Below are 24640 nucleotides of genomic sequence, written 5' to 3' on the forward strand. Positions count from 1 at the left end.
TCTGCACTGCATGGAGAGCCTTGCAGAGGCTGGTGCCGGGCTCCTCCAACCCTTGGGAGGCTGCTGCCGGCAGGGGTGAGTAGATGCGCGCCCCTGTGCCCTGATCAGAGACGCGATCCAGGGGGTCGCACCTCTGCTTTCCCTCTTCCCCGCCCCATAAGGTGGCAGAGTCCAGGGCCCTCAGGCTGGGGCGTCACAAAATAAATGCTAAGAGGCCCTCTGTGTTACTGGGCAATAATATGGCATTCAAACTGCAGACTGTTTGCATGTTGGAGGGGAACAACTTATATTGCTCCTCAATCGTGTTGTTGAAATGCACCTCATTATAACTCCATTTTCTAATGAACTTCAAAACTGACACACTAGTAGTTGCTATTGGTAAAAATTGGCATTTGAAAAGATGCAGTATTTTGATTAAATTTTATATTTGACACTGGAAAGGTATGAATGTTCTCTTAATAGTTGTTCTTTATTTTTAATGTGCTTCCCTTGTTGTTATATTTTCAAAACTCTGGTTCCTCCTGAGTTGAAGGATGTATACAGATCTGTTTCTCATTGCAGTTCACCAGCCACTTCCTCCCCAAGGAAGGTTTGCACTTTTCCCCAACTAGCTCTGAGAGACCATATATAAAGGCTCACCGCTTCTGCAAAATTTATAATACTAAAAATTGGTCTTTTTCCAGCCATGCGCTAGCATTTTGTTTTATCTGTGGAAAAGTATTAAGTCCCTTCTCCTGCATATGTCTCCAGCTGTCAGTTTCCTGCAAACTTAACTTTAATGTAAATGTAAAGTCACAAAATGTTTTGCTAGGTCTGAAAAAGTATTTTAGATTTCTGCCACTTATACAATCTATATGAATCATGGTATTTGTTTCACTACAGTTTTGATTTGTGGACATAATACTTTTTAAATAGTTAAGGTGGCTGAATAAAATAACTCCTTTTTTCCTTCCTGTGAACAGTTGCTGATACCAGTTATAAACACATTTCTTATTTCATTGCCATTATATGGAGATTTGCTAAGCCTATGTATTATTTATTATACGCAATCATTTAGAGTAAATCTGGACTGCAGCAGCACCTTGTGAAGACGCATTAATCTAACTGAGTTTTAGAGAAATAATTGCAGAGATTTTCCTTGTAACAGTACTTCAGAACTGCAGATAAAATTACTTCCTGTCTCTCAGTTTCCTGTATCCATGGTAACTTTATTTTAACCAGTCATTGTGGAGGAGCCAATGGGAAGAGTAGTGTTTCCTGTAGGAACAGTTGTAGAACTTTTAGCAAAATCCGAGCAACTAGAAAGTTGTCTAGAAAGTTCTTAAAATAAACTCTAATGTATGAATGTAACGGCAGTATTAGAGAGCTACAGAGGAACAAATTATAACCGAAAAAAATGAACATCGCATTCTGGTGAGAGCAACTTTTAATTTTAATTTTGGAATACTAAAAGTGTCATTCAAAGTTTAAGAAGCTCCTAGTGGGAGGAAATGGAGATTTTTATTGTATAAACCACAGTGTTTCCTTTTCCATTTAAGCAGGATAAATAATTTTAAAAGTGTAAATAGCTTATATCCCTGAAAACTGCTAGTTTAATGTTACTTTTCATTTTAGTGACTGAAATGCTCTGCTCTTACCATTTATTACTTATAAATTTGTTACTGTACACTTTAATTTTATCATTAATCGCTCATAAATTTTAATATTGGGGGCCCAATCCTATGCATGTCTGCTCAGAAGCAAGTCTCTTTATAGTGGGGCTTGCTCCCATGTAATTGTAGCTAGGATTGTACCCTGGGTAGGAAGCTTTGCTAATACAGTCGAACTATAGTCTATAAATAGTAAAAATAATTCTAAAATATTACATGCTTTTAAAATAATGAAATCTGAAAATTTTGAATAAACAATGTTTAATTTTTTTTTCTGATAGCACAGTCAGAGATGAGATGAGATGAGAGGGAGAGTCAAAGCCTGGGATATGTGTCAATTGCTCCACCTCGGGTTCTTTCAACACATTCTTAACTGTCTTCTTTTGTTGCTGATCCAGAAGGAAATACTTTGTTGTCCATCAGTTTGCCGGCACTGTACAGGCAAACAAGCTGACTGCCGTAATTCAGGTCTTTCATCTATTCCAAAGGATTTCCCTCAAAGTACTGCATTCATATATTTAAGTGGGAATAATCTATCCCATCTATATCCAAATGAACTTCTAGGCCTTCAACAACTTGCTGAGCTCCACTTGGACAATTCTAGCATTTTATATGTGTATCCTAAGGCATTTGTTGAATTTAAGAAACTATGGTACCTGCATCTGAATAATAATCAAATAAAAGACTTGGATCCAGGAACATTTGAAGGACTTTCAAATCTTCACTCTTTATGCCTGCAAAATAATGAAATCACGTTTGTTCCCAGAGGATTATTTAGTGATCTCACTTCAGTTCAATATCTAATGCTTCAAAGCAATCGCCTCAGCATCCTTGGTAGTGGCACTTTCTTTGGTATGATTAGTCTTCGGATTCTTAACCTAGCCAACAATAAGATTTCACGGATATCAAATGCAGCATTTCATCACCTTGACAACCTTACATGTTTGTACCTTGAAGGTAACAATTTAACCTGTGTGCCATCAAATGCTTTTGAAGAATTGAACAATCTTGAAAGACTTTCATTGTCACAGAACCCTATTGGATCGATACCCCCCTTTGCATTTAAAGGACTTGAAAAACTTGAATATCTGTCTTTAAGAAGTGCAAACATAACAACCATCAGTGTGAATGGCTTTTCGGGTCTAAATAATCTTAAAAAGTTAGTTTTGAGCAATAATAATTTAGAAAATGTCACTTCCAGTACCTTTGCATTGTTGGATAATTTAATGTTTCTGCAGCTTGACAGAAACAAAATAATCTATATTGCAGATAATACATTTGAAAAAATGGGATCTTCTTTGAAAATACTGAATCTAGCATTTAATAATATTATAGATTTGCAGTCTGATGTGTTTAAGCCTTTGGTTTCATTAACTCTTTTACAGGCAAATAACAATCCTTTGAATTGTAGCTGCAGATTATATGAGCTAATTAATTGGTTGGTATCTTCTTCCATCTCTGTAAAAATGTATTGCCAAAATCCTTCTAATCTGCGTGGAAGACATTTGAATTATGTTCAGTGGCGTTCATTTATAAACTGTTTGAACCCTACAACAAGATCAAAAATATTTAAGACTATAAAGTCAGTGGGTATCCATCACAGCACCACTACTGAATCAATGGTATGGAATAGAACACCTAAACATGATACAGTTCATGAACTATATTTAAGGAATATGGATGCAAATAAAGTGATTATAAGGGCAAACTTGCCTACCATATCTGCTAGTCAACAACATGATGAAGAATGTTCCAGAGGGATGCTGAGAGAGACGACTACAGTACCAGCACAGGTGATACCTGTTAATTTGACCGTGGACGAGAACAGAGTAGCTTCTCCAGAAGCTTTTTCTGTATCATTTGAAACACCTCTACTATGTACAGAGCAAATGGAAAAACTAAATCAGTCTTTTGAAATTTTATTAACCTTCTTTATTTTGGCCTGTGCTGTGATTTTCTTTTTGATTTACAAAATCATTCAATTTAAGCAGAGGCTAAACATACAAAAGAACTCTGACAATAGAATAGAATACTATGGTTTTTATCAGGCTGGTAGATACAATATAACAGACCCTAATCAATCTATTCCTCAGAATTCACTGGGAAGTTCAGGACTGGGCCACAGTCGGCTTTCTAAACCAACAGCATTTGAAAATCAAGCACAGGTCATTTTATTTGAACATTCAGCACTGTAATGGGAGGGACCGTAGCTCAGAGGTAAAGCACAAAAGATCCAAGGTTCAGTCCCTGGCATCTCCAAATAAGGCAGAGAAAGATTACTGGTCTGAACCCTTGAAAAACTACTATCAGTCAGTATCGACAACACTGTGCTAGATAGACCGATATAAAATATAAGGCAACTTTCTATGTAAATATGCTCAGCAGAATTTCTGTGGGTACATATGTCAAAGTTAAGACAGCCATTGCATAAGATGGTTTGTAAATAATTTTTTATCTGCTAATGGATGTTTGAATTTTGGAGAATCTGGAGTTAATATCTCCCCCCTTTCAAATTTTGTAATTATTTGCCGCCATTTTAATAACTGTGTTTTTGTATGAATCACAAACTTGAGTTATGGATAATTTTTTCACTTTGTCTGCCTTTGGAAAATCCTTCATAACACTTGTTTTTTATTAAGATGAAGATAGCTCAATTTTTCACATATATCAGATGTTAGATCCATCCCTAAAAAGATCATCACCTTTAAAATATTTATTAGTATTGAATAATTCATAGAAACAAAGTAAGATAACTTGCAAATCGGTGAGTGTAACTGACTATCGCTGGCAGCCTCATGAAGTTTAGTTGTAAAAAAATAGTTTTTCATTGAAAGAGACTGTGAGGTTATGTTAGCATTGTAGAATCAGAAACAGAAGGAACTTTAGAGGTCATCTAGTTCAGACTCTGCTCAGTGCAGGCAATGTGTGTGTTGTAATTATTTGCAATGAATCATGACTTCTCAGATAAGACTCTCTGTTCTAAAGAGGATTGTTATACCTGTTCTAATAACTGTATTCATTTAAATTTTTCATGAAAAAAGTATTATATGTATTCAGGTCCATGTTCTGTATCATAAATGTTTGTCATATATATGGTATTAACTGAAGTTAGACTTCTTATGGAAACTGGCTTATCTTTTCTTGTCAGAATTACTACCTTCTACCGTATTTATTGTGAAAAACCAATTTTAAGAGGTACATTTTGAACAGCACCTCCTTCTTAACATGAAACTGCAATTTGTATTTCTTTTCCCATACCAGTTTAGAACATGCTTTTCTCAAAAAGGGCATTTCACCATTAGAGGGAAGATGTCTAGCTGAAATAGTGGGATGGGTGGTTACAGCATGATAGTGTTTGCGCAGAGCTGAACAAAGGAAGTGACAACACAAAACTGGTGTAATAACCTCAGTTCATGTCAGTGTTTGAACAATGGGCACCTTCTTCACTATACCTTGACAAATGGTATGAACCTTTTAGCTTTGCCCCCCCCCCAAAAAAAAAAAAAATTCCAGAAGAGTAAGGTGATTACCATTGACTCCCATATCTGATCTTTAGATGACACAGTGGATGAATAGATTAGGTAATTGCAACAGTCTAACAACTATCACAGTAGCCTGTTGAGGACTTGGGGGGAAAAAATTGTATTGTGGTCCAAATGAAATAGTTCAGTGACGTAATATATACATTATTCCCATTAAGGCACAAGCTTATGTGCATTGTATCAGATGTATGAATGTTAGTCAAGGAGCATGCATATCTGATTCCCATGATCCTCATACTACCTCCTTTTTCCCTCTGATGTTGAAGCATCATGGGAATGAGACAGACTTATGCAGAGCTCAGTGCAGTCAAGGCGCACATAGCAGTAGGCCTGTACCCATTATATGTACTGCTACATTAGAGGCTTTGTGAATCAGCCTTTATCTGCAGGGTGATTGATGATGCATAACTATATTGTTAATTACAAGTAGTGTACCTTTACTTTCTCAATCACATTTGGGTCTAAAAGCCAGTAGCATATGACCAGGAAGTATTACCTTAGTATTTCAAAAATAAATTGCAACATTGCCTAATTTGAAGACTAAACAAAACAATTGTTACTACATTTCTTTCTAAATAACCACCACAGCCTTGCTTCTTTGGAGTCTTTCGCTACTTTATCTGTGTGGCCATCACACATAGTGAATTCTAGTGTGATGGTCAATGCTTGACTAACTGGTACATGTTTTGAAAATAATGGGCCTGATACTCCTCATACATCTTATTTTTGTTGTTCCCCACAAGACCAATTGAGATATCATGTTCTTTGCAAAATGTGTCTCTATAAAAAAGAATTTGGCTCATACTTTCAGCATGTGAGAAAGAGGTTAAAGATCACAAAATTAATTAAATTTTCTTCCTGATTATTTCCTTATTGTGTCATATGTATCTTAGAATTGGACAGGGAAGAACAAGACAGGATTCCTCCACCCATTAGCAATCTCTTCTTGAAGCAGTCAGACCATTATAATGCTACAATATCCCACAAACAGAGTGGCTTCAGAACAACAACTACTGCTAGGGGGAACTGATAGTCATTATAGCCATAATCAGGCTTTAAACATGAGTAAAATTCATCTACCAAATCTCTGCAATAGAAATATTGGGATATAAACCTAGCTTCCTGTTTGTGCAAAAAATAGTCATGGATGCTGTAAGAGAACTGGGAAAAACTTCAATAACTGTAATCTAGTATATTACAAGCTAGCTTGTACTTTTCTTCAACACGGAATCCTATAAGATCTTTTTCACACTGATGTTCTTTCTTTCTCCCACTTTGTGGACCATAGCACAGCACAGTCATTTTATTCCAATAGCTAGTTTTAGTACCCAGCTGAATGGTAGATTCAAACTATGCTTTTCATATGATGGTTGTGATTATCAGACTAACCTGTCTTGCCCCTCCACATGTAACTTTCCTTCATCATAGCCTACTTCATGTGGCATGGCAGTGAAATGAAATTTACATCTGATAGACTTCATCACAAAAGATCATCAGCGCATCATTTCAGTTTACTCTTAAGTGTAAGAGTGGAAGCAATTTAAATATTTTCCAGATTATCTTTGAAAGGTATTAAAAGTCTGCTAAACTGGGATAATTGAAAAATATGCACTGAATATTTTGCATTATTTAACAATACTGCCTATGACAGAAGAATGAAACAAAGAGCTGGTGTATGCTGCATTCACCACTCCTTGGTTCTCCCTCACAGAGAATTCTTACATGTTATATACACCACTTTCCTAATTGTATGGTAGTCTGCACTGGTTTGTTGAAGTGGTACATGCATGTGTGTGTGGAATGACTTCATCAGCATTGGGTGGACCTATTTGGTAGTTTGTGACTGGGCAAGAAACTCTTGATACAGTAAGGAAGATTCACATAATAACTAGTGCTAAGCATTGTATTTCATATGCGTCTGTACCAACAGTGTTTCCTTGTGTGTGTGCTCCAGTTTCTCCCTTTTGCTAGTTTTGTTCTTTTCCATAATGTGAGTGGAAACAGTTTCCAGAGATTTTTTAGTCTAGGTCATTCTCAGCTTTTTGGATAAACTATTTGTCAGTGCGCTTGCTAGGCACTGGGTAATGTAAATAATACTCTAGAGGTGTGTCCTTAAAAGTGCTAAGCAAATTTCCTGTTTGACTAGTCAAGCAAAATCATTTTCCTGTTATTTTTCCAGTATCATCCAAGATAAATTTTGTGGTATCATAAACATTTCAGTGGAAGGGCTACATGATGTAATGACTGAAGATACAGAGACAAGAACATTCAAAGAGTAAGTGGGAAAACTTACTATCTTTGTCTTACTGCAGTTGTTAAACTGCAATTTAACAAATTTGTTAAAGTAATTATCTCAGTAGTATATATTGCACAGGGAAGTTCCTCTCAGAAACTTCCTCATGGCCTCCTACATCCATGAAAATAAATGAATTGGGAGATGCTCTGAAGCAATATGCCATACAGAATGGGGGAGCTGCCAAAGAAGAAGGGGATTGACAGAAATGCCCCCTCCACCTTCTATGCAAAACAGTTCTCATCAAGCAAATTAAGGTTAGGACACCTCGCTAAGGTCCGATCAAGTGTGGTTATATTACATTACTAATGTAGAGGTATAAACATTAAATCATAAAGCATATTATACATTCAAGCATAACTTATATGCACAGTCTCCACCATCAACAAAAGTCTTTGAGTGCATACTTTTATAGAGACAAGCAAGTCTATTTTGATCAATATGAAGTAGTATCACTGTTTGTATATCCTGCTTATAATCATCAGGCATCTGAATCAAGTTATCCAAGTAATTCTTTATAACCTTTGAAGGTATATATATAACCTTTGATAGGGAAGCCCACTAAGGGTTACTACATGCTTTTGAACAAAACATAAGTTCTTTGCAGATGTAGTTTTAACTATAACCTGACCTAGATGGTACAAATGCCACACAGTTATTTTAACACGTGAATGAATCACAGAGGGGTTCAGGTGGATTCATGAAGTAGAGCAGGGAGGAAATTTCATGTGATAACAGAGCTAAGCGAACCCCAATATTGCATGAGTAATTTTCCCACTATGAGCTTAAAGTATTGTCTACATTCCAAAGAACACATTTTGCTTAGGAACGTATGCCTCTTCTCCCCACAGACAAAAGTAACCCTTTGGCCATGATAATATCTGTATTTGTGACTGAGGAGACCTGTGTTGGGCTACAAAGCCCAGAGGAGGGATAGGATTTGGCGGCAGCCTCTGCCGCTGTCTCCCCTGGCCTGAAGCTCTCCTGGGCCACCGTTCCCCCACAGTTTTGCCCCCCCCTTCTTTCTCCCTGTCCTCTCTCCACCCAGGAGTGCCTAGCTGCCACTCAGTGGAATACATACTGGCAGGGCACTCCTGCTAGTCCTCCCACTGATGTGGAGGCCCAGTGCCAACTGGCTCTAACCTCCCTGCCAGTACCTCTCCCCTCCCAGATGCCACAACAGGTCTTACAGCATGTTTGCAAGGGCCATTGCTGGTAGCATGGCTCTGCTGTCACTGCCCAGCGTAGGATCAGGTTGATAAACTGTAGTTATCTGACCCATGTTGTGATAGCATCACAGTTCATTTGTGTCTTTGTTCATAAGTGTAGCTGTACCTTTGTGCTAGCAAATTGTAGCTCAATTGAGATAGAAACCAATGTGTTTGAGTGATTTTTTTTTTTGTACATTTAGGGCACAGTCCTAACCCCTTATGTAAGTGCTTTCCAGCACTGACATAAGGGCAGTGCAGCTCAGAGGTAAGAGAACAAACATTCCCTTACTTTGAGGAGGCCTCCGTGAGTGACACCCAAGTGCAGGATGCAGCACATGTCCTATTGGCACCGCTATGCCAGTGCTGGAAAGCATTGACATAAGGGGTTAGGATTGCACCCGTAGGCTTTTAACTTGTAGTTGAAAACTGAGGTGGAATATATTTGTATTTTATCTTTTTAGTTGCATGCTGATGTCTGCTTCAGAAGAGCCCAAAGTGACAGAAGATGAAGAGCCTCCTACAGAGCAGGACAAAAGGAAAAAAATGGTATGTTTTCACATCCAGATCTTAAGTGTCAAAAGTTGTAATTTAACAACCAGTAGACTAACTTTTTCTTCCTCAGTTCAGTTGGCTTATTGCTGTCATGTATCTTTTTCTATTCTGAGGTTTTCCTGCCTTTCACGCAGGAGCTGAATATTTAAGACAGAATTGTGCTAGACAGCTCAATTTTATAGTGTCTTTGCATATAAAGAAAACAACATATGCAATGGGTATGTATCCTAAGCAATTGCACATAAGCTCCTTTTATGAACTGAAGGAGAGTTGCACTCACAGAAGAGGGCTTTGAATACCTACATCTCTTTCTATTCATTGAAGTAGTTGTGATCTCAGAGCAATTCCGCAAAAACACTTACAATGCAACCCATTGCATTTGACCCAAAAAGTATAATAAGCTATAACCTTGTTATAGAAGAGGTAATAAAACAAACGTAGAGAAATGATAGCGGCTTAACTTGAAGAATACCCTGGAGTGCTGGAATTCTGACCAGGATCCAAGGAGCCACTATGTGATGTAGGGAGGAGGGTCGCAAACATGCCATAAGGTACGTTTGCGCCTCCTCGGGAGGAAGCCGAGCCGATGCTCAGAGGAATGCTGACCTGTGGAGGCTGCCACAATCCTCCAAGCCGGCTTCCTCAGTGAGGCTTGGATCGGCCCACCTGGGCCAATGCAAGGCTCTAGGGTGGGTGGGCGGGAGACGGAGAGGAGGCAGGAGGGAGGTGTTCCTGGGTGGGGGGCAGGCAGTGGGCAGTGGGCCCTCTGGGAGAGGGTGGGCGGGGAGCAGGAGACGGGGCTGGGATCCAGCAGTTATGCCGGATCCCATCCCCCATTCCCAGGGAGATCAGAGTGGCTTGAAACCTCTCCGCTCTCCTCGGACTTGCGCCACCTCAGGAGGAATCCGAGGAGACCCACTGGGGCAAGGACACCTTACCCAGGGGTAAGGGGAAAAGTTTCCCCTTGCCTCTGGCTGAGCTGCCTTGGGCCCCTATCCTGCGCTGATTACAGCACAAGCCTCTTGGCTTGCCTCTTCCAGTGCAGGGTAGGATTGCGCCCGTAGTGACTCAAAAAGTTCAAAGAACAAAGAATAGTGTGAAAAGGACTCAGAATTAATCAGTTGGGAAACAAATATTTATCATAAAGAAAGTTTTTAAAATACATTATAATTCTTAAGTGCTTAAATGCAGTGTGCAATGCAACTAAAACAAATAAAACCAATAGAGGGAAAAAATAGAGCAGTGTTTTTCAAACTGTGGGTCAGGACCCATCGGGTGGGTCATGAGCCAATGTCAGGTGGGTCCCCATTCATTTCAGTATTTTATTTTTAATGTATTAGAATTAATACTACCATAGTACCTACTCAGCCATGAAGCTTTCTGGATGACCTTGGGCCAGTCACTGTCTCTTAACCTATCTCACAGGGCTGTTGTGAGGACTAAAGGAGCAAAGGAGTGAACTATGTACACCACCCTGAGCTCCTTGGAAGAAGGGTAGTTTTAAAAATGTGAAAAACAAATTACTGCAGATAGATTTTTCAGTGATGTTACTGATAACAAAGATGATCAACTGTCTTGAGATGACATACTGAAATACTTCCACACTTCATTGAAGTCCATACAATTGCTCTAGATTTTGTAATTGCCCACTGAGTCACAGATGTCAATATTATTAAACAAGATATTGTGATTATGGAAGAAAGTGACTCATTGGACAGAAATAAATCTTGTCCCTGATCTGTTGTTCAGAGAGATTTAGAATGGGAAATGTGTCAATTTCAGACATTACAAGCCTTGCAGCATATCACAGTCTTAAACTTCTATGCACCAGTATAGATACCCTGTGTGCGGAGCTCGTGGATGCATAACAGCTTTTTCATTCATAACAATGGTAGGGATGCTCTTTGTTATATCGCCCAGGGAATTGAACTGCAAGTGCTCAGCCTTGCCAGGTGCTCCATCTACATGTCTCAATACCTGAATACTTTGAACTGAGTTCATTTGGCTGCAGTCCTGTATCATGTTATACATGCTCACATTGATAACAGTAGCATTGATTTGCTTGCCGAATTGTAGTCTTAAATGTTTAATGAAAATATCAAGAAGGGGAGTTAAAACTCTCTCTCCTAGTTTTAATGAGACACACTTATTGATAATGTAAACCAACCTCCAAGAAAGAGAACTGACTGGTTTTAATACCCTCCTTTCTGTCTTATCTGCTTTTACAATTGTCAGTCTTGCTTATTAGTTTCAAATCAAACCAGTCATTTTATCTAGCATTAAGTTTCAGCAAAGGATATTTAGCATATATTTAGTATATCTATCCTATTCAAAATTAGTGAGGCTAAAGCAAAGGATTCTCTATATAGCCATAAAAGAAGATCCTTGTCATCTTGATCACATTTGGGATTCTAAATGTTCAAACAGGTGGATTTTTTTACAGTGTACTTTTGTCTCGTACTAGTCTGAAACCACTCCTGCAACATGGCAGCCATGTGACTAAACCTAGACTATATGTTTGGCCATGTCCTACTGCTGTTGCATGCATGAAAGAGAACTGTGAAACCAAAACAGCTGAGCTGCCAAATGCATCACCTTTTGTGGAATTTAGATTTTGATATGTAAAGTTTAGTACAGAATGCCTCCTACTGGACAAGGGAAGAACTATGACAAATTACAAAAAGGAGAGTGACAAGGATCCAGTTTTTTCTTTTCCCTATGAAACTAATATCAGTGTTTTTCTTTTGCACAAACTTAAGCAATGACTGCTGAGCTACTTAAAGACATAATGTTTCTTTTGATTTTTGAGAGCTTCCAGGGCTCTTTCATTGACTTGTCTGAGTGATTTGCTATGTGATTAGAATATGTGAACTTTGATCTGTTTGGTAGTCTTGAATATTGGTAAGAATATCTTCTGTTTGGGGAGAAACAGATATTTGGTTAAAATTCTTGGAACAATTTAACTGTGAAAACCTTAATCAACACAGTATGTCTTTAGATAGATATAATGAAATGATTGCATTTTTGTGAGTTTATATTAAGACAGTGGTTCCCAAACTGGTGGGTCGCACTTAGCACTTAGGTCTGACCCCTAAACAGGCGGGGCAGGGGATTGCAGCAACGCAATTCCAAGTTCATGCTGCTTCTGAGGAAAGAGGGGCGGGGTTCTGGCTTACCTGAAGCCAGTGACAGGGTCCAAGGGGTGTGGGGAGCCCCGCGGACAGCTCTGCAGGACTCTCCAAACCTGGAAAATAAAGAAAATCACAATCAGAAGTCATATCTGGTTTTGTGATTGGAAACTGGAAGTGACTTCCAGTTGCTATTTTTTTTAATTTTCCAAGATTGAGGAGCCCTGCAGAGAAGTCTGTGGGGCTCTCTACATGCCCCTGTTACTGGCTTCAGGTAAGCCAGAAACACCCCCCTTTCCCCAACAGCAGTAGCGCGATCCTGGCAATCAAGTTGTTGCAATCCCCCCCTCCCACAAGCACTTAGGTGATTCCATCCTCCTAAGGAGGACTTTGGGAACCTCTGTATTAAGATATTAAGTTTAGGTAGATAACATTTTTCAGTCCATGTGCATTGAAAAGCCCTGAACTCTTGAGGTGGGTGGATTCAGATGATCAAGACTGTATGGCACTGCTTGGTAGTGCATAAAGTAACTGTAGCCTCCAATCCATATGTTGCAGACCGCTCCTAATTGTTCCAAAATCTAGAGAAACAAAGGTCTAGTTATGTTTGATCTCACCATTATTGTGGGGATGCTGCAGATTACAGATGAAAAGGGGGATTGGACATATTTGTAGAGAAAAATCCATCACAGATTACAAGCCATGATGACTATATGCAGTCTCCTGGTTTTAGAGGCAGCCTATCTCTGAATGCCAGATACAAGGGAGTGGTTTCAGGATACTGGCATCTTGTCTTGAGTGCTCCCTGGAGCATCTGGTGGGCCACCATGAGATACAGAAAGATGGTCTAGATAGGCCTTTGGCCTAATCCAGAAGGGCTGGGCTTGTCTTATGTAGCATTTCTTTAGAATATATTTTTAAGAGGCTACTGTATGATTTTCAGTTGTCTCTATGCTTCGTCATGGATCTGTGTTTCAGTTGCCACAAAGCACTAAAATACTGTTGTTGGGTACTTTAGCTGTAATACGATTTTACAGAGTGTGTGGGGCTTCTCTTTCTCCTTTCTACCAGCAAATACTACTATAATAAAACACATGACACAACATCCTTGTGCTGAAAACTTTCTTGCTCCTGCAGCAGGCATTCAGTGAAGATAGCAAGAGGGAAAAGATTTGCGCTGTTGTATGTATCATGGCACGTTGTGTAATGGAGAAAGAGAAGCTGAGATCCAGGAGCTGCTCTTGGCAGCAGTTTCATGTTCTCTGATAGAATTAATTGTGGCTTTGCTTTCTTGCATCTTCACAATTAGAAAACAATAATCTTCCCTATTAGAAACCAATACTAAATATTAACTGTACCATTTAATGACTTTATTTTAAAATGTGATGGGGCATATTAGTGAACCTACTGAATATTTTAGTTTTTGCAGAATGAAACTGCAGTAGTTTTGTGTACCATACAATCCTATGCATGTTTATTCCCAAGTAAATCATACTTTGTTCAATGGACCTTACTCTGAGGTACGCATAGATTGCAGCCTTAGTGAATTTTTTAATCAAAAGCTATATTTTTATATTCTTCATAGTAATTCACTCTAATTCATCATTATGCTAATGTATTTGAAAGAGTTTCCTCTTTGAAGTGACTGGTTTTAAAGAGTATAATTATTTCTCATAATTATTGACATGAGGTCAGCGAAAATAGGTTTCTGTTTCATCAAGCATGAAATTGAATATCATTAAAACCTTTGTTCACCTAAATTTTGACATTTTCTATATATTCTTCAGTGAGCGTGAATGATCTAAGATTGTATTTGCACTGTTTTCTTTCTCTGTTTTTTGTTCTGCATATATGAATATAAGATAATTAACTTCTTTGTGACAGAGTATTGCCTGGGGTTCAGCAACTAAAACCTTCCAAGATTGCAGTTATTTGGGAAATTTTGCATGTTTAAGAGTAAGCTTTTCTTCCTTGGTGTAGGTGTCTCCTATTCAGTTGTTGCAGTGTGTATGCCTGCTTTGCAGAAAGCTCTCCATGGCATGGTTACAACTTTCTGAAACACTATTTCCATCTCAAGAGCCATCAACAAGATATCTACCCATTGCTTTAGTAGTGGCTGACTCCATTATATTACAGTCATCTCTCTCCCCCCCCCCACCTTTTATTGTATAAAAGCTGAACATGAAGGGGTGAGGAAAAAGAAATTTCAGCATCCTACCCAGAGAGATTAGAGTTGATCTTTCAGTTCTCTGAGGAGCCTGTGCCATTTCCTTAAGGATGTAGTAAATGTGCCTGTGGGGAGCTAGGTGAAACTAGGAGAGAGTAACAGGGATTTGGCAACAGTATCAGTCACATCTGTTCTCTGGATTTTGATGCATAGCATTTGTGAGGAAGAATGGTGCAACCAGATTGGACTTTTAGTGATTCCCTGCAGGGGGTGAGAGCATAGTGGCTTGGAACATTACCTTTTCCTCTCCTGAGGATGACTGTAAGAATAGGCATCTGAAAGTCTGTTATTGCCTTTTGTCTGCTGTTGTCAACTTCCTGTTCCAGAGAAGGCATCTGGGTTAGAGAAGCTCAGATTAGAGTTGGGTATGGTTTAAGCTGTGAATGAAACCTTTATTTTTGAACTCATTTTTGAGTGTAAATCTCTCTGATTTTTGTGAAATTTGGCTGTTTGTTCTCTTTGTCTGTAAATACTGTTGTTTGGTCTCTGAATAAGAAATGAGTGTTCCAGGAAGGAGTAGTCTTCTGGGTCTCCAGCTTGTTATTAAGCATTTATTGACAAGACCCGGATAAATTGTAATTTTGAACCCAGACTTCATCACAGGTATGCTTGGGCATGACCTGAATCATACCAAAGATGTGAAGGAAAATCACTGATGTAATACAGGCACCCCCCTGTACCTGCAGTTTCATTTATCTGCAGCTCACATATTCCCCCTCTTGCTCTCATGACTCACCTCTCTTTGTTTGCCAAGGCTTTGCAAAATGCAGCTTCTTTGCTTTGCTTATAGAACACTGTGAAAAACAAAAGCTGCAGAAAACACTCAGAGCTGCTAGACTAATTCTACAGGAGGCAACAGAGAGTACTAACAGGAAGTGGAATCTAGCATTCTCTGCTTCCTATGCTGTTCACTTCCTGTTAATGTTCTCTCCGTCACCTCTTGAAGTGTTAGGCTAGCACAGCAGGCGCCGACCCCCAGCCCATGGGCCAGATCTGGCATCTATGAAAACCCTTCCCCCACGTGAACAGAGCTTACCATTCCATGGGGCAGCCTCATATCTGTGCCTCTGATCTCCCCTGAACTTCGTGCTGGGCAGATGCTGGGCACAAAGTTTAGGGGAGATTGGAGGCAAAGATACAAGGGTGCCCTGCAGAATGGTAAACTCTGTTCATGCCAGGAAGAGCCTTGTGGTGCTCAGCAGTCCCAAGTTTGGAGACCACTGGTCTAGCAGCTCTAAGTCTAGTTTTCTCAGTGTTTGCTTTTGTTTCCACAGTGTTCTATAAGCAAAGCAAAAACTGCATTTTACATAGCTTTGGCAAACAAAGAGAAGTGAGTCATGAAAGCAACAGGGAATTTGACCAGGGTTCACTGCTATCTGCGGTTTTCACTGTCCACAGAAGTGGCAGGAGCCTATCTCCAGCTGATACCAGGGGACGCCTGTAATGGCTTTTATTTTTGTAAAACCAAAATTTTAAGCCATATGTGTTAAATAGAATAGAATACTACTGTAGAATACTACTGTATGTGAAACTTTTATGTGTTCTAGTATATACATATATATGCATTATATATCTTTTTTTAAACTGATATCTTTAACAAGTTTTTACTTTAAGGTAATGGATAATTGCTCATCTTAACTATGAAACTATGTGTGGCTGCAAGATTCTGTGCAATGTATCATTCTCATGCCAGTATTGGTTTTGTAAAACTCCATGTCAGTTACTTCGGTTCCACTGAATTCTGGAAGTGTGGTGGCTTCAGCAAAGTTTGATTTCAAGAATGTATTTGATATAATGCAGGTAGCCAAGCTGTTGTGTCAGAAAGCTGTTACCATCTAGAAATTTTTCAGTGAGTTTCTCATAATTAGAAAACTGCTAAGGTTGGTTAAACTAATCTGACAGAATATGTGATTTATTTTTGTTGCCTAGGGAGATGAGATACAATTAATAAGTTAGCAGATCCTGTACAGGATGAAGTATGACTATAGCTTTATCCCTTTATAGGCCTTTGTTCAAGGTACAATACTGTGGCTCAGTATTTATATGCTACAGTAATATATAAAACGGTGCAGAACAAAGCTGCAGAATTTAGGGCGCAATCCTGCCCTTCACTTGGGCAGACACAAGTCCCTTGCGCCGTCCCAGGAGGGTTACAAATGTGCCATAAAGCACATTTGCGCCTCCTTGGGAGTAAGCTGTGCCAGCGCACAGAAGTCGCTGGTACATGGAGGCCAAATCCAGCCTCTGTGGCAAGCCTTGCACTGGGCCGACGCAAGGCTCTGGGGTGGGCGGGGAGGAGGCAGGAGGGAGGCATTCCTGGGCAGGGGAAGGGTGGGCGGTGGGTGGGCCCGGGGGCAGGCGAGTGGGGAGTGGGAGGCAGGGCTGGGATGCAGCACTTATGCTGGATCCCAACTCCCCATTCCTGGGGAGTTCGGAGTGGCTTGAAGCCGCTCCGCTCTACCCGGACTTGTGCCACCTCCAGAGGTGGCGCAAGTCTATGGAGACCCATGGGGCAAGGGTGCCTTACCCAGAGGTAAGGGGAAACGTTTTTCCTTGCCTCTGGCTGAGCCACTTTGGCCCCCTATCCTGCGCTGGATACAGCACAAGCCTCTTGGCTTGCCTTGTTCCAGCACATGGTAGGATTGCACCCTTAGCCAGCCAAATTTTAGGTAGGTACATATTTTCCAAGAGCATAAGGATGTCCTCATGGCGCCGCAATCACTGTGGCCACTCCACCAGTTTTGCAACTGCTGGTTAACTTAATGTGTTTCATGGGATTTGCTCCCATTTAAGTGCATATAACACTGCAACATTAGAAGCATTACAGCTGGTCATTAACTAAACTTAGAATACAATGTGTCATATGTTAATATAGATCTCAGAATTCATTTTTAAATTAAAACTCTCTCTAGAAAATCATTTTCTATGTTCTTACAAAGTGCAGCTTTCTACAGTACAGTCCCTATTAAAACATCAGCTGTACGTTATTGATGTTGGTGGTAATGCTAATAAATTCAGTATTAATTTTAAACCCAGATCTCAGGTCTTTGACATTGATGCTACTATTGATTTATTGTAAATCACCTTTGGTATTTCACCAAAGAATAGCGAATGATGGGGCTGTTGTTCAGTACTGAACTAGGAGTTGTCAGTACCTTTGAATGGATTCAGCAGAATTAATTTACCGCTCTGTTGATACTAAATTTAGAAACTTTATAAATGGAAAGTTGTGAAAAAGGACATTTGTCTCTGTATCAGGAAGTTATTGCACCCAAAGTTTCTCTAAACCATCATGCATCATGTATATCTGAAGGTACAAATTGTTGGTTGGGCTTTTCAAGAGTGTTCTTGTCACTGACTTATAGGAATGTTTGCTTCTAAAATGAAGCTTTCCAGTTAAATAAAATACTGTTTTGAAAAAAGGTAGTGCTTAAAAACCAGAGTTGTCAGAATACATTGGCATGCTTTCTTAGCACATTTTGGCAGCCGGAGTTTTACAGATTGTTTCACTTCAAATTTCTCCTTAGATTTCACAGAACTATACCTTGCAGTGGTTGTAGGTCATTGCAGATATGTTTTATGGTTAAAAGAAGTTCTTCAATAATTACTCATGAGGAGATGAAGGAAAAAGTGAGGCTTTTCCTTGAAATAGTTTTCTGTAGTAATGTTGTTCCATAACAGGTCGTGAAACAAACTTTGTAAGCACTCTTAACCTACTGCTAAAACAGAAACCTCAGATTAAAAATGCTTCATTGACTGGGTGGCTGGGGTGAAGATTGTAATGGACCAAATCCAAAAGTAGAAATGAATAGTGGCTTGACTTGTTGGCTACTACTATAGCTTTGTTGATATACAGTCCTTATCAACTATTTGCTTAGCCTCACACATTTTGGTTTGGAAATTTTGAGACTTCTTGATCTAGCATCTATTCTACATGGCTAATGAGGAATCTAGCTGTGGTACTCATGCTTAAAATTTTCTGCTTGAATAAAGTACAAAAAATTAAAGTACCGTAGATACTTACCTATAGGATGAGAAATTTCTGCCAATAAATCAAGCTTAGATAATCACCTCACCTTATCTCCGAGTTCGCTCAGGGGGTCCGGGCTTTTCAAGTAAGTTGGGGCACCAGAGAAGCAATGCAGAGATGATTAGAGGCTTTTAATCTCCAAGGTATCCTCCCTGGCAAACTCCAGCCAAAGATTACTTTTTATTCTCCTCTTAAGAAATGGGTTAAAGGCTTCCATTGAAATCAAGCAAGCCTTTATTTCCATTTTGCAAATGCTTGCGTTTTGCAGAGATCTGTTTTTTTAAACACCAGGATGTAATTCTCATTTCCATTTGAAACAAAGTCCCAGACTACTATTCAGTGCACCATTACTTAAGAATAACACCCATGGAAAGCAATGGGTCTGCTTCCGAGTAAATCGGGTTGCAACTAGGCGCAGCTGTTCTTCCTCACAGTCATTCCTTGTTGCTTGTCTCTCTGCTTTGAATTGAATTGCCCACTCCCAGGTATGTGTTCTAAGCTGTATGTTATATGTAGAGCCTTGGCTTAACACACTAGGAACCTTAAAGAAGGATTTGGTTAATGGTTCTCATGCAGTGGTTCCCAATCTTTTTTCACTTGCCTACCACTTGGCAGCCCATTTCTATAAATTGTACCCCTCATATTAGCTTAATGTGTGTAATTAATATTAATAATATAAGCCCTTATCTCCTCTATATGAAAACCCATACTTCATATAGTCTTCACAGTATTTTCTCTTTTTATCTGTTTGAAGAACTGAAGACTGTGCCTTTGCACTATTTTGCACCAGAAGTATCCTGATAAATTCTTGATGATTGATCACTATTTCAACCTTTTTTATACATTTCAACTTTTTTACTGTGCTGACTCATATATGAATTGATGAACAAAAACTAGCTATTGGTGGGGCTTTCATAGCCAACTAGCCCCTTCCTGCCTTGCTGGCCCTGCAAGGCATTCTGGAGCACGGCTTGCCTTTTTCTGTTATTATTCAATTCTTTTTCAAGGTCCTGTTGAGTGCCCCTGGGGGTACATGTACCCCAGGTTTTGATCCACTGTTCTACCAATATGTTGTTTATAGTACACTTACTCTGAAAGTGTTTACAAAAAGGTTGTGAAGACAAGAATTTAAAAACTTAATGAATAAAAATGTATCTTATTTTCTTTTATTATATATTTAATAAATTATAGATTGTACAGTTCTTAGGTAACAGTTACTGGTAGGTTATTTTTCAGAATCTGGCCTTAGACAGAATCAGAAAAAGCTATAGTCAGCCCCCCCCCCCCCAAGTTTAACCTCTGACTGATCACAGAACATTCCATTATTTTTGGCTCAAAACCTGCCCTCAACTTATTTGTGAGATTGACTTATAAGCAAGTATCTATGGTATTTTAGTGGTTTGCCATTTGGAGATTTCCGCACTGTTAATTAACTGATGCAGAAGCTAAAGATTACTTTTAGTTGATGAAGTAGCAGAATTCCTCTGAAAGAATTTTAACATTGGATGATGTTTCTCAGTGTAAGCACTACAGAACACAAGAGCTTCTTTATTCTGGATAAGATGTATAAAATAGATGAATGACTCATAGTTGCACTTGGTTTGTCTGCTGTTTTTGTTATAATATATTGTTCTTATCTGTATTCTGCAGCTTGCACTAAAGGATCCAGTACACTCTGTGTCACTGCAACAGTTCGTATATGAGAAGCTAAAAGCACAACAGGAACTTATGGGAGAGCAAGCCTTTCAGGCACTGATGGAAACTGTGGATACAGAAATAGTTGCACAATTACAAGATTTTTTACAAGGATTCTGAATAAGCAGAAACAAGATTTTTCTAAGTCTTTTCCTTCGCTTTAACAATATCTGGGCAAATATGACAGCCTTCCATCTGATTGCAAAAATGAACTTTTTTAAACAAGATAATTTCTTTTGGAAATTAAGAAATAGAGGCTACAGAATTGGATTTTTTTTTCTGATTAAGACAAGATTGAAATAATAAATGTAAACTCTCTCCTCATTAGTTCTATATGCTTGTTTCACAAGACTAATTTCTGTAAGGAGTAAAGGTTTGCAGATAAGTTTCTATAAATACAGCGGTTTAATTTACTGTTTGTTAGAATGGTAATAGCTTTAATCTTACAATCATGTGGTCTTAACAAGTGCAGAATGTGAGCTCTCTTGGGTTGCCTTACTGTCATTTACTACTAAAACTGTAATAAAATGTAATTCGTTGAAGGGGTTGAAGAGTTAAAACAGGAGAGGATTTAAGGTATATTTTGTCTTCAATCTAAATAGTATCCATATAGGGTTACAAATAATGGAAAGTATCCTAAAGGTTTCCTCTATGGGGAGTTGAAACTAGTCTTTTACATGAAAAGAGAATTAAAGAAGTCATCCTAATGTTTTAAATTCACTGTGTTGATCCCTGTAGGAGGAAAGGGTTTAAGTAAATTTTCGTCTAGTTTTATCTCTATAAAATTATTTCAATTTAAAACAGAGAAACACATCACTGGTTTATGTGCTATGTGTGAAATCCAAATGGATCATTGATTTCCTCCTTCCAGGATGCTTGGAAATGAATGTACTGTACACCCAGAAAGAAAATGGTGAAGGGGTATTTTTTTTCTGCTGTCGAAAAGTATTCTCTTCAGGTGACTAAGAATGTGAGCAAAACCTTACTAATGTTGTGTTTCTGGCTTACAGTATAGTCATGATGGACTCTAAAAACTATTCAGCAGCCTTAATCTGGGGGAAAGGATGATTCAAGATCAGGGAAAGTGATCAGGGAAAACATTTGGGTTCTAATGTTGTCCAAAAGAGCATTCATGCTTCCTATCCTCGCCCCACTCCCATCTTTCATACCTCCTATTTTAAGGAGAGGCTGTTTTTGTTTTAGGCAAGACTTTTTATGTTTACCTGTTGTCTATAATAAGCAGTCAATTTTAAAGTTGGCAGCATACTATCAAAGTATAATACTAGTGCAGAAAGCAACAATATGTAGCTACAGGGAACAAAAACCTCCTTGTAAACTCTAGATTCAAAGTGTACTCGAAAATTGTGATGCTTCCAAAATTTCAATTAAATTTTCCAAAGATATCTCATTTCTGACCATCTGCATGCTCCCCTCAGACAGCGTGAACATGTTGCCAGCAGTTCAGAGGCATGCCTCCTTTCGCATGATGTTGCAGCTTTAAGGAATGTCAGTGCATCACATTTTAAGTAGTAATATACATTTCAGTAATATACAGTAATGTAATACAGTAATATACAGTAATACAACATTTCAAGCCACAGCTCTCATGACCTTGGGGATATCTGCAGAAGAAAGATAAGCCAGCCACCACCCCTGGGACAAGTGTATTCACTGTTGCAAACATGCCATAAGACATTTTGTGGCAGCATAGAGGATCATGGCACTCACAGAAAGGCCTGTGCCGGCCTACCGCCAGCTATCGAAGGTCTGGTAGGCTCTTAACAGGCTGGTGGAAGGACAGAGAAGGGTGGAATTGAGGTGGGGAGGGAGTGTAATGGGGTTGGGCAGATCAAGACCAGGAGGGGTTGGGAACTGTGGCTGTGACTACCACTGTATCCTATCCCCGTTCCCTGTCAAATGTCCCCTGCCTTCAAGGAGATGTCCAGCAGTCTCTCTGCACTGAATACAGTGGAAACGGTTTTGGTGCCACCACATTAAAGCTCGGAAATTTAGTTAGGATTGCGCTGTTAGGCTCAGAACGTCACTTGAGATGAAATATATGTAATATACATCACTTCTGAATACTTTTAAATGCATTCAAATTGAACATATGAAGAAGAAGAATCTTTTATTACGGTCACTGACCAGTACATGAACATATGAAGTACGCTCAAGAAATTCCACACAGTGTACAACTTGATACCTGACAGAGTTTGGGCGCAATCCTGCCCGTTGGCACACGGAGGTATGCTGACACACACAGGCTGAATCCAGCCTCTGCAGCAGCTTCCTTGCTGAAGCCTTTGGGGTGGGTGGGGAGGAGGCGGAAGGGAGGCATTCCTGGGCCAGGGGAGGGTGGGCAGTGGGCAGTCCTCGAGGTGGGCGGCAGAGAGCAGGAGGCGGGGCTGGGATCCAGTACTTATGCTGAATCCATCCCCTTTTCCCGGCTTCAAGTTGCGCAAGTCTGAGGAGACCCATGGGGAGAAGGCGGCTTACCTGGAGGTAAGGGGAAACATTTCCCCTTGCCTCAGCTGAGCCAGCTTGGGCCCCTATCCTGTGCTGGATACAGCGCAAACCTCTTGGCTTGCCTATTCCAGCGCAGGGTAGGATTGCGCCCTTAGACTACTAAACCTTTCACTCACAGGTGAAGTATCTAATCCTATATGAAAACAGTTCTTGGTGTGCAACATTCTGAAAACTTAAAATACACCAGGTTGTATCAAAAGGTGAGTTGTCTCCATTGCAAGGACTTCTTTCTTTGAAGGAAAGGAACCTTCAGATCCAGCCCTCTGTGACTGGATATGTTCTCCAAACTTCATAAGTTTTCACATGTCCAAGACCACACTTAGGGTAACTACATCCATCAACTCTATTTTTGTTAACAAACTTTCAGATTAAAAGGGGAAAATCTGACTCTGAGGAAACTATCATACTTTTCAAGCTTTCCTTTTGCTAACTGGTTTACATTCTTCATCACATTTCAGGTCTGGCGAACCCAACAGAGTTCTTTGAAGTGCTTCCTTTGTGCATTTTAAAATTAAATACAGCACTTAGGACAGCGGTATTCAGACTGGGGTGTCGCGAGGGCCCTGGCCTCTGCCCCCTTAAGGGGCGGGGCAGGGGGGAAGGGACTGCAGGGACTGGGATGTACTCCCCAGTCCCTGCAGCATTGTCCTGGGGGTGCGGGGAGCCCTGAGCGAGCGCCTGCAGGGCTTCCTAGCTGGTTTGAAGTGAAAGTAGAGCGATCGCGCTCCACTTCTGGTTTTGCGAAAGTGGAGTGTGATCACTCTACTTTCACTTTGAACCAGCTGCACTTTGAACCAGATGCACTTCTGGTTCCTACCAGCTGCATCTGGGAAATCCATAAGGAGTACCAAAAGGCAAACCTCTCCCCTGCATGATTACTAGCTATTGATCAAGCTGTCCTCTGTGAATCCTCCAGCGTGTCACTTTCGCATGCTTGAAAAAGCCCTCCCTCCTGCCCTGAGCCTCTTACCAGTGTCTGTCATGTCACATCTGGTCTGCCAACCTGCCATCGCCAGTTACATCCGGTGGTACCATAGGTGGACCATGCAAAGTGGTATGTAAGGGGATGAAGGTTGAGGAACACTGGCCTAAAGAGGTGGGGCTCAGCGGGGGTCCAAAAATGGTCTTAGATTAACCATTTCCACCCATCCACCTGAGGAAGAAAAAAGCAAAAAGACATGGTAATTTTTGTGCAAGCTAGCAACTTTAGACAAGATAGTATGACCTCCCCCCCCCCCAGGCCAGAGGCACAAAGGATCCATAGCACCACCAATCCACTGACCCCCCCTCACTCCATCCCACCATACCACACCCTAGAATGACCCAAGCCAGAGGCCTGTTCTGTTTCCTGAAAGTCATCTGCTAAGGAGCAGGGCTTGGGCATGCAGGAGGTCTGCTTTGCTATTTAGCTACTCTGATGAACTTTGGACCAAATCAGACTTTACCTTCGCACACCTCCAACTCCACAGTGTTCTGCGACAGAGTGGAATACAACTACTGGAGGCACTTACACAGTAGTAGGTAACCCTCAAGTGCTCACTTGGGGCCCAATCCTATCCAACTTTTCAGCACTGGAGCAGCTGCAATGCAACACCAGGGTAAGGGAACAAATGTTTCCTTACCTTGAGGAGGTCTCTGTGACTGCCTCCCCACCACAGGATGCAGTGCATGCCCCATTGGCACAGCTACACAGGCACTGGAAAATTGGATAGGATTTGGCCCTGATTTTCCCTTGCAAAATGCATCCCCCCCGACTGACTGTTTTTTTTTTAACTATGAAACTCAGA

The 24640-nt window shown here is 40.1% G+C and overlaps 2 protein-coding genes across 4 annotated transcripts in view; both read left to right on the forward strand.

Annotated features, from left to right (window-relative positions):
* Positions 1-21721, forward strand: part of IPO11 (importin 11) — an 85211-nt gene extending 63490 nt beyond the window's left edge. For 2 of the 3 annotated variants that reach the window (XM_066614860.1, XM_066614862.1), the window contains 3 exons: positions 7371-7466; positions 9157-9241; positions 20283-21721. In XM_066614860.1, the coding sequence (XP_066470957.1) occupies positions 7371-7466; positions 9157-9241; positions 20283-20447 (346 nt within the window). In that variant the 3' untranslated portion in view covers positions 20448-21721. Of the gene's footprint in view, positions 1-1930; positions 2014-7370; positions 7467-9156; positions 9242-20282 lie in introns of those variants that run through there. The other variant, XM_066614861.1, reaches the window with a different exon arrangement.
* LRRC70 (leucine rich repeat containing 70) lies at positions 1952-6337 on the forward strand. The gene has a single exon (XM_066614864.1). The coding sequence runs from the start codon at positions 1952-1954 to the stop codon at positions 3842-3844; it is 1893 nt and encodes a 630-aa protein (XP_066470961.1). The 3' UTR covers positions 3845-6337.
* Positions 21722-24640: the final 2919 nt, after the last annotated feature.

Source organism: Tiliqua scincoides, chromosome 2 (genome assembly GCF_035046505.1).
Source record: "Tiliqua scincoides isolate rTilSci1 chromosome 2, rTilSci1.hap2, whole genome shotgun sequence".
Classification (NCBI taxonomy): domain Eukaryota; kingdom Metazoa; phylum Chordata; class Lepidosauria; order Squamata; family Scincidae; genus Tiliqua; species Tiliqua scincoides.

Coding starts and splice junctions, on each gene's coding strand:
- LRRC70 (XM_066614864.1), top strand. CDS start 1,952: ATGAGAGGGAGAGTCAAAGCCTGGGATATGTGTCAATTGCTCCACCTC.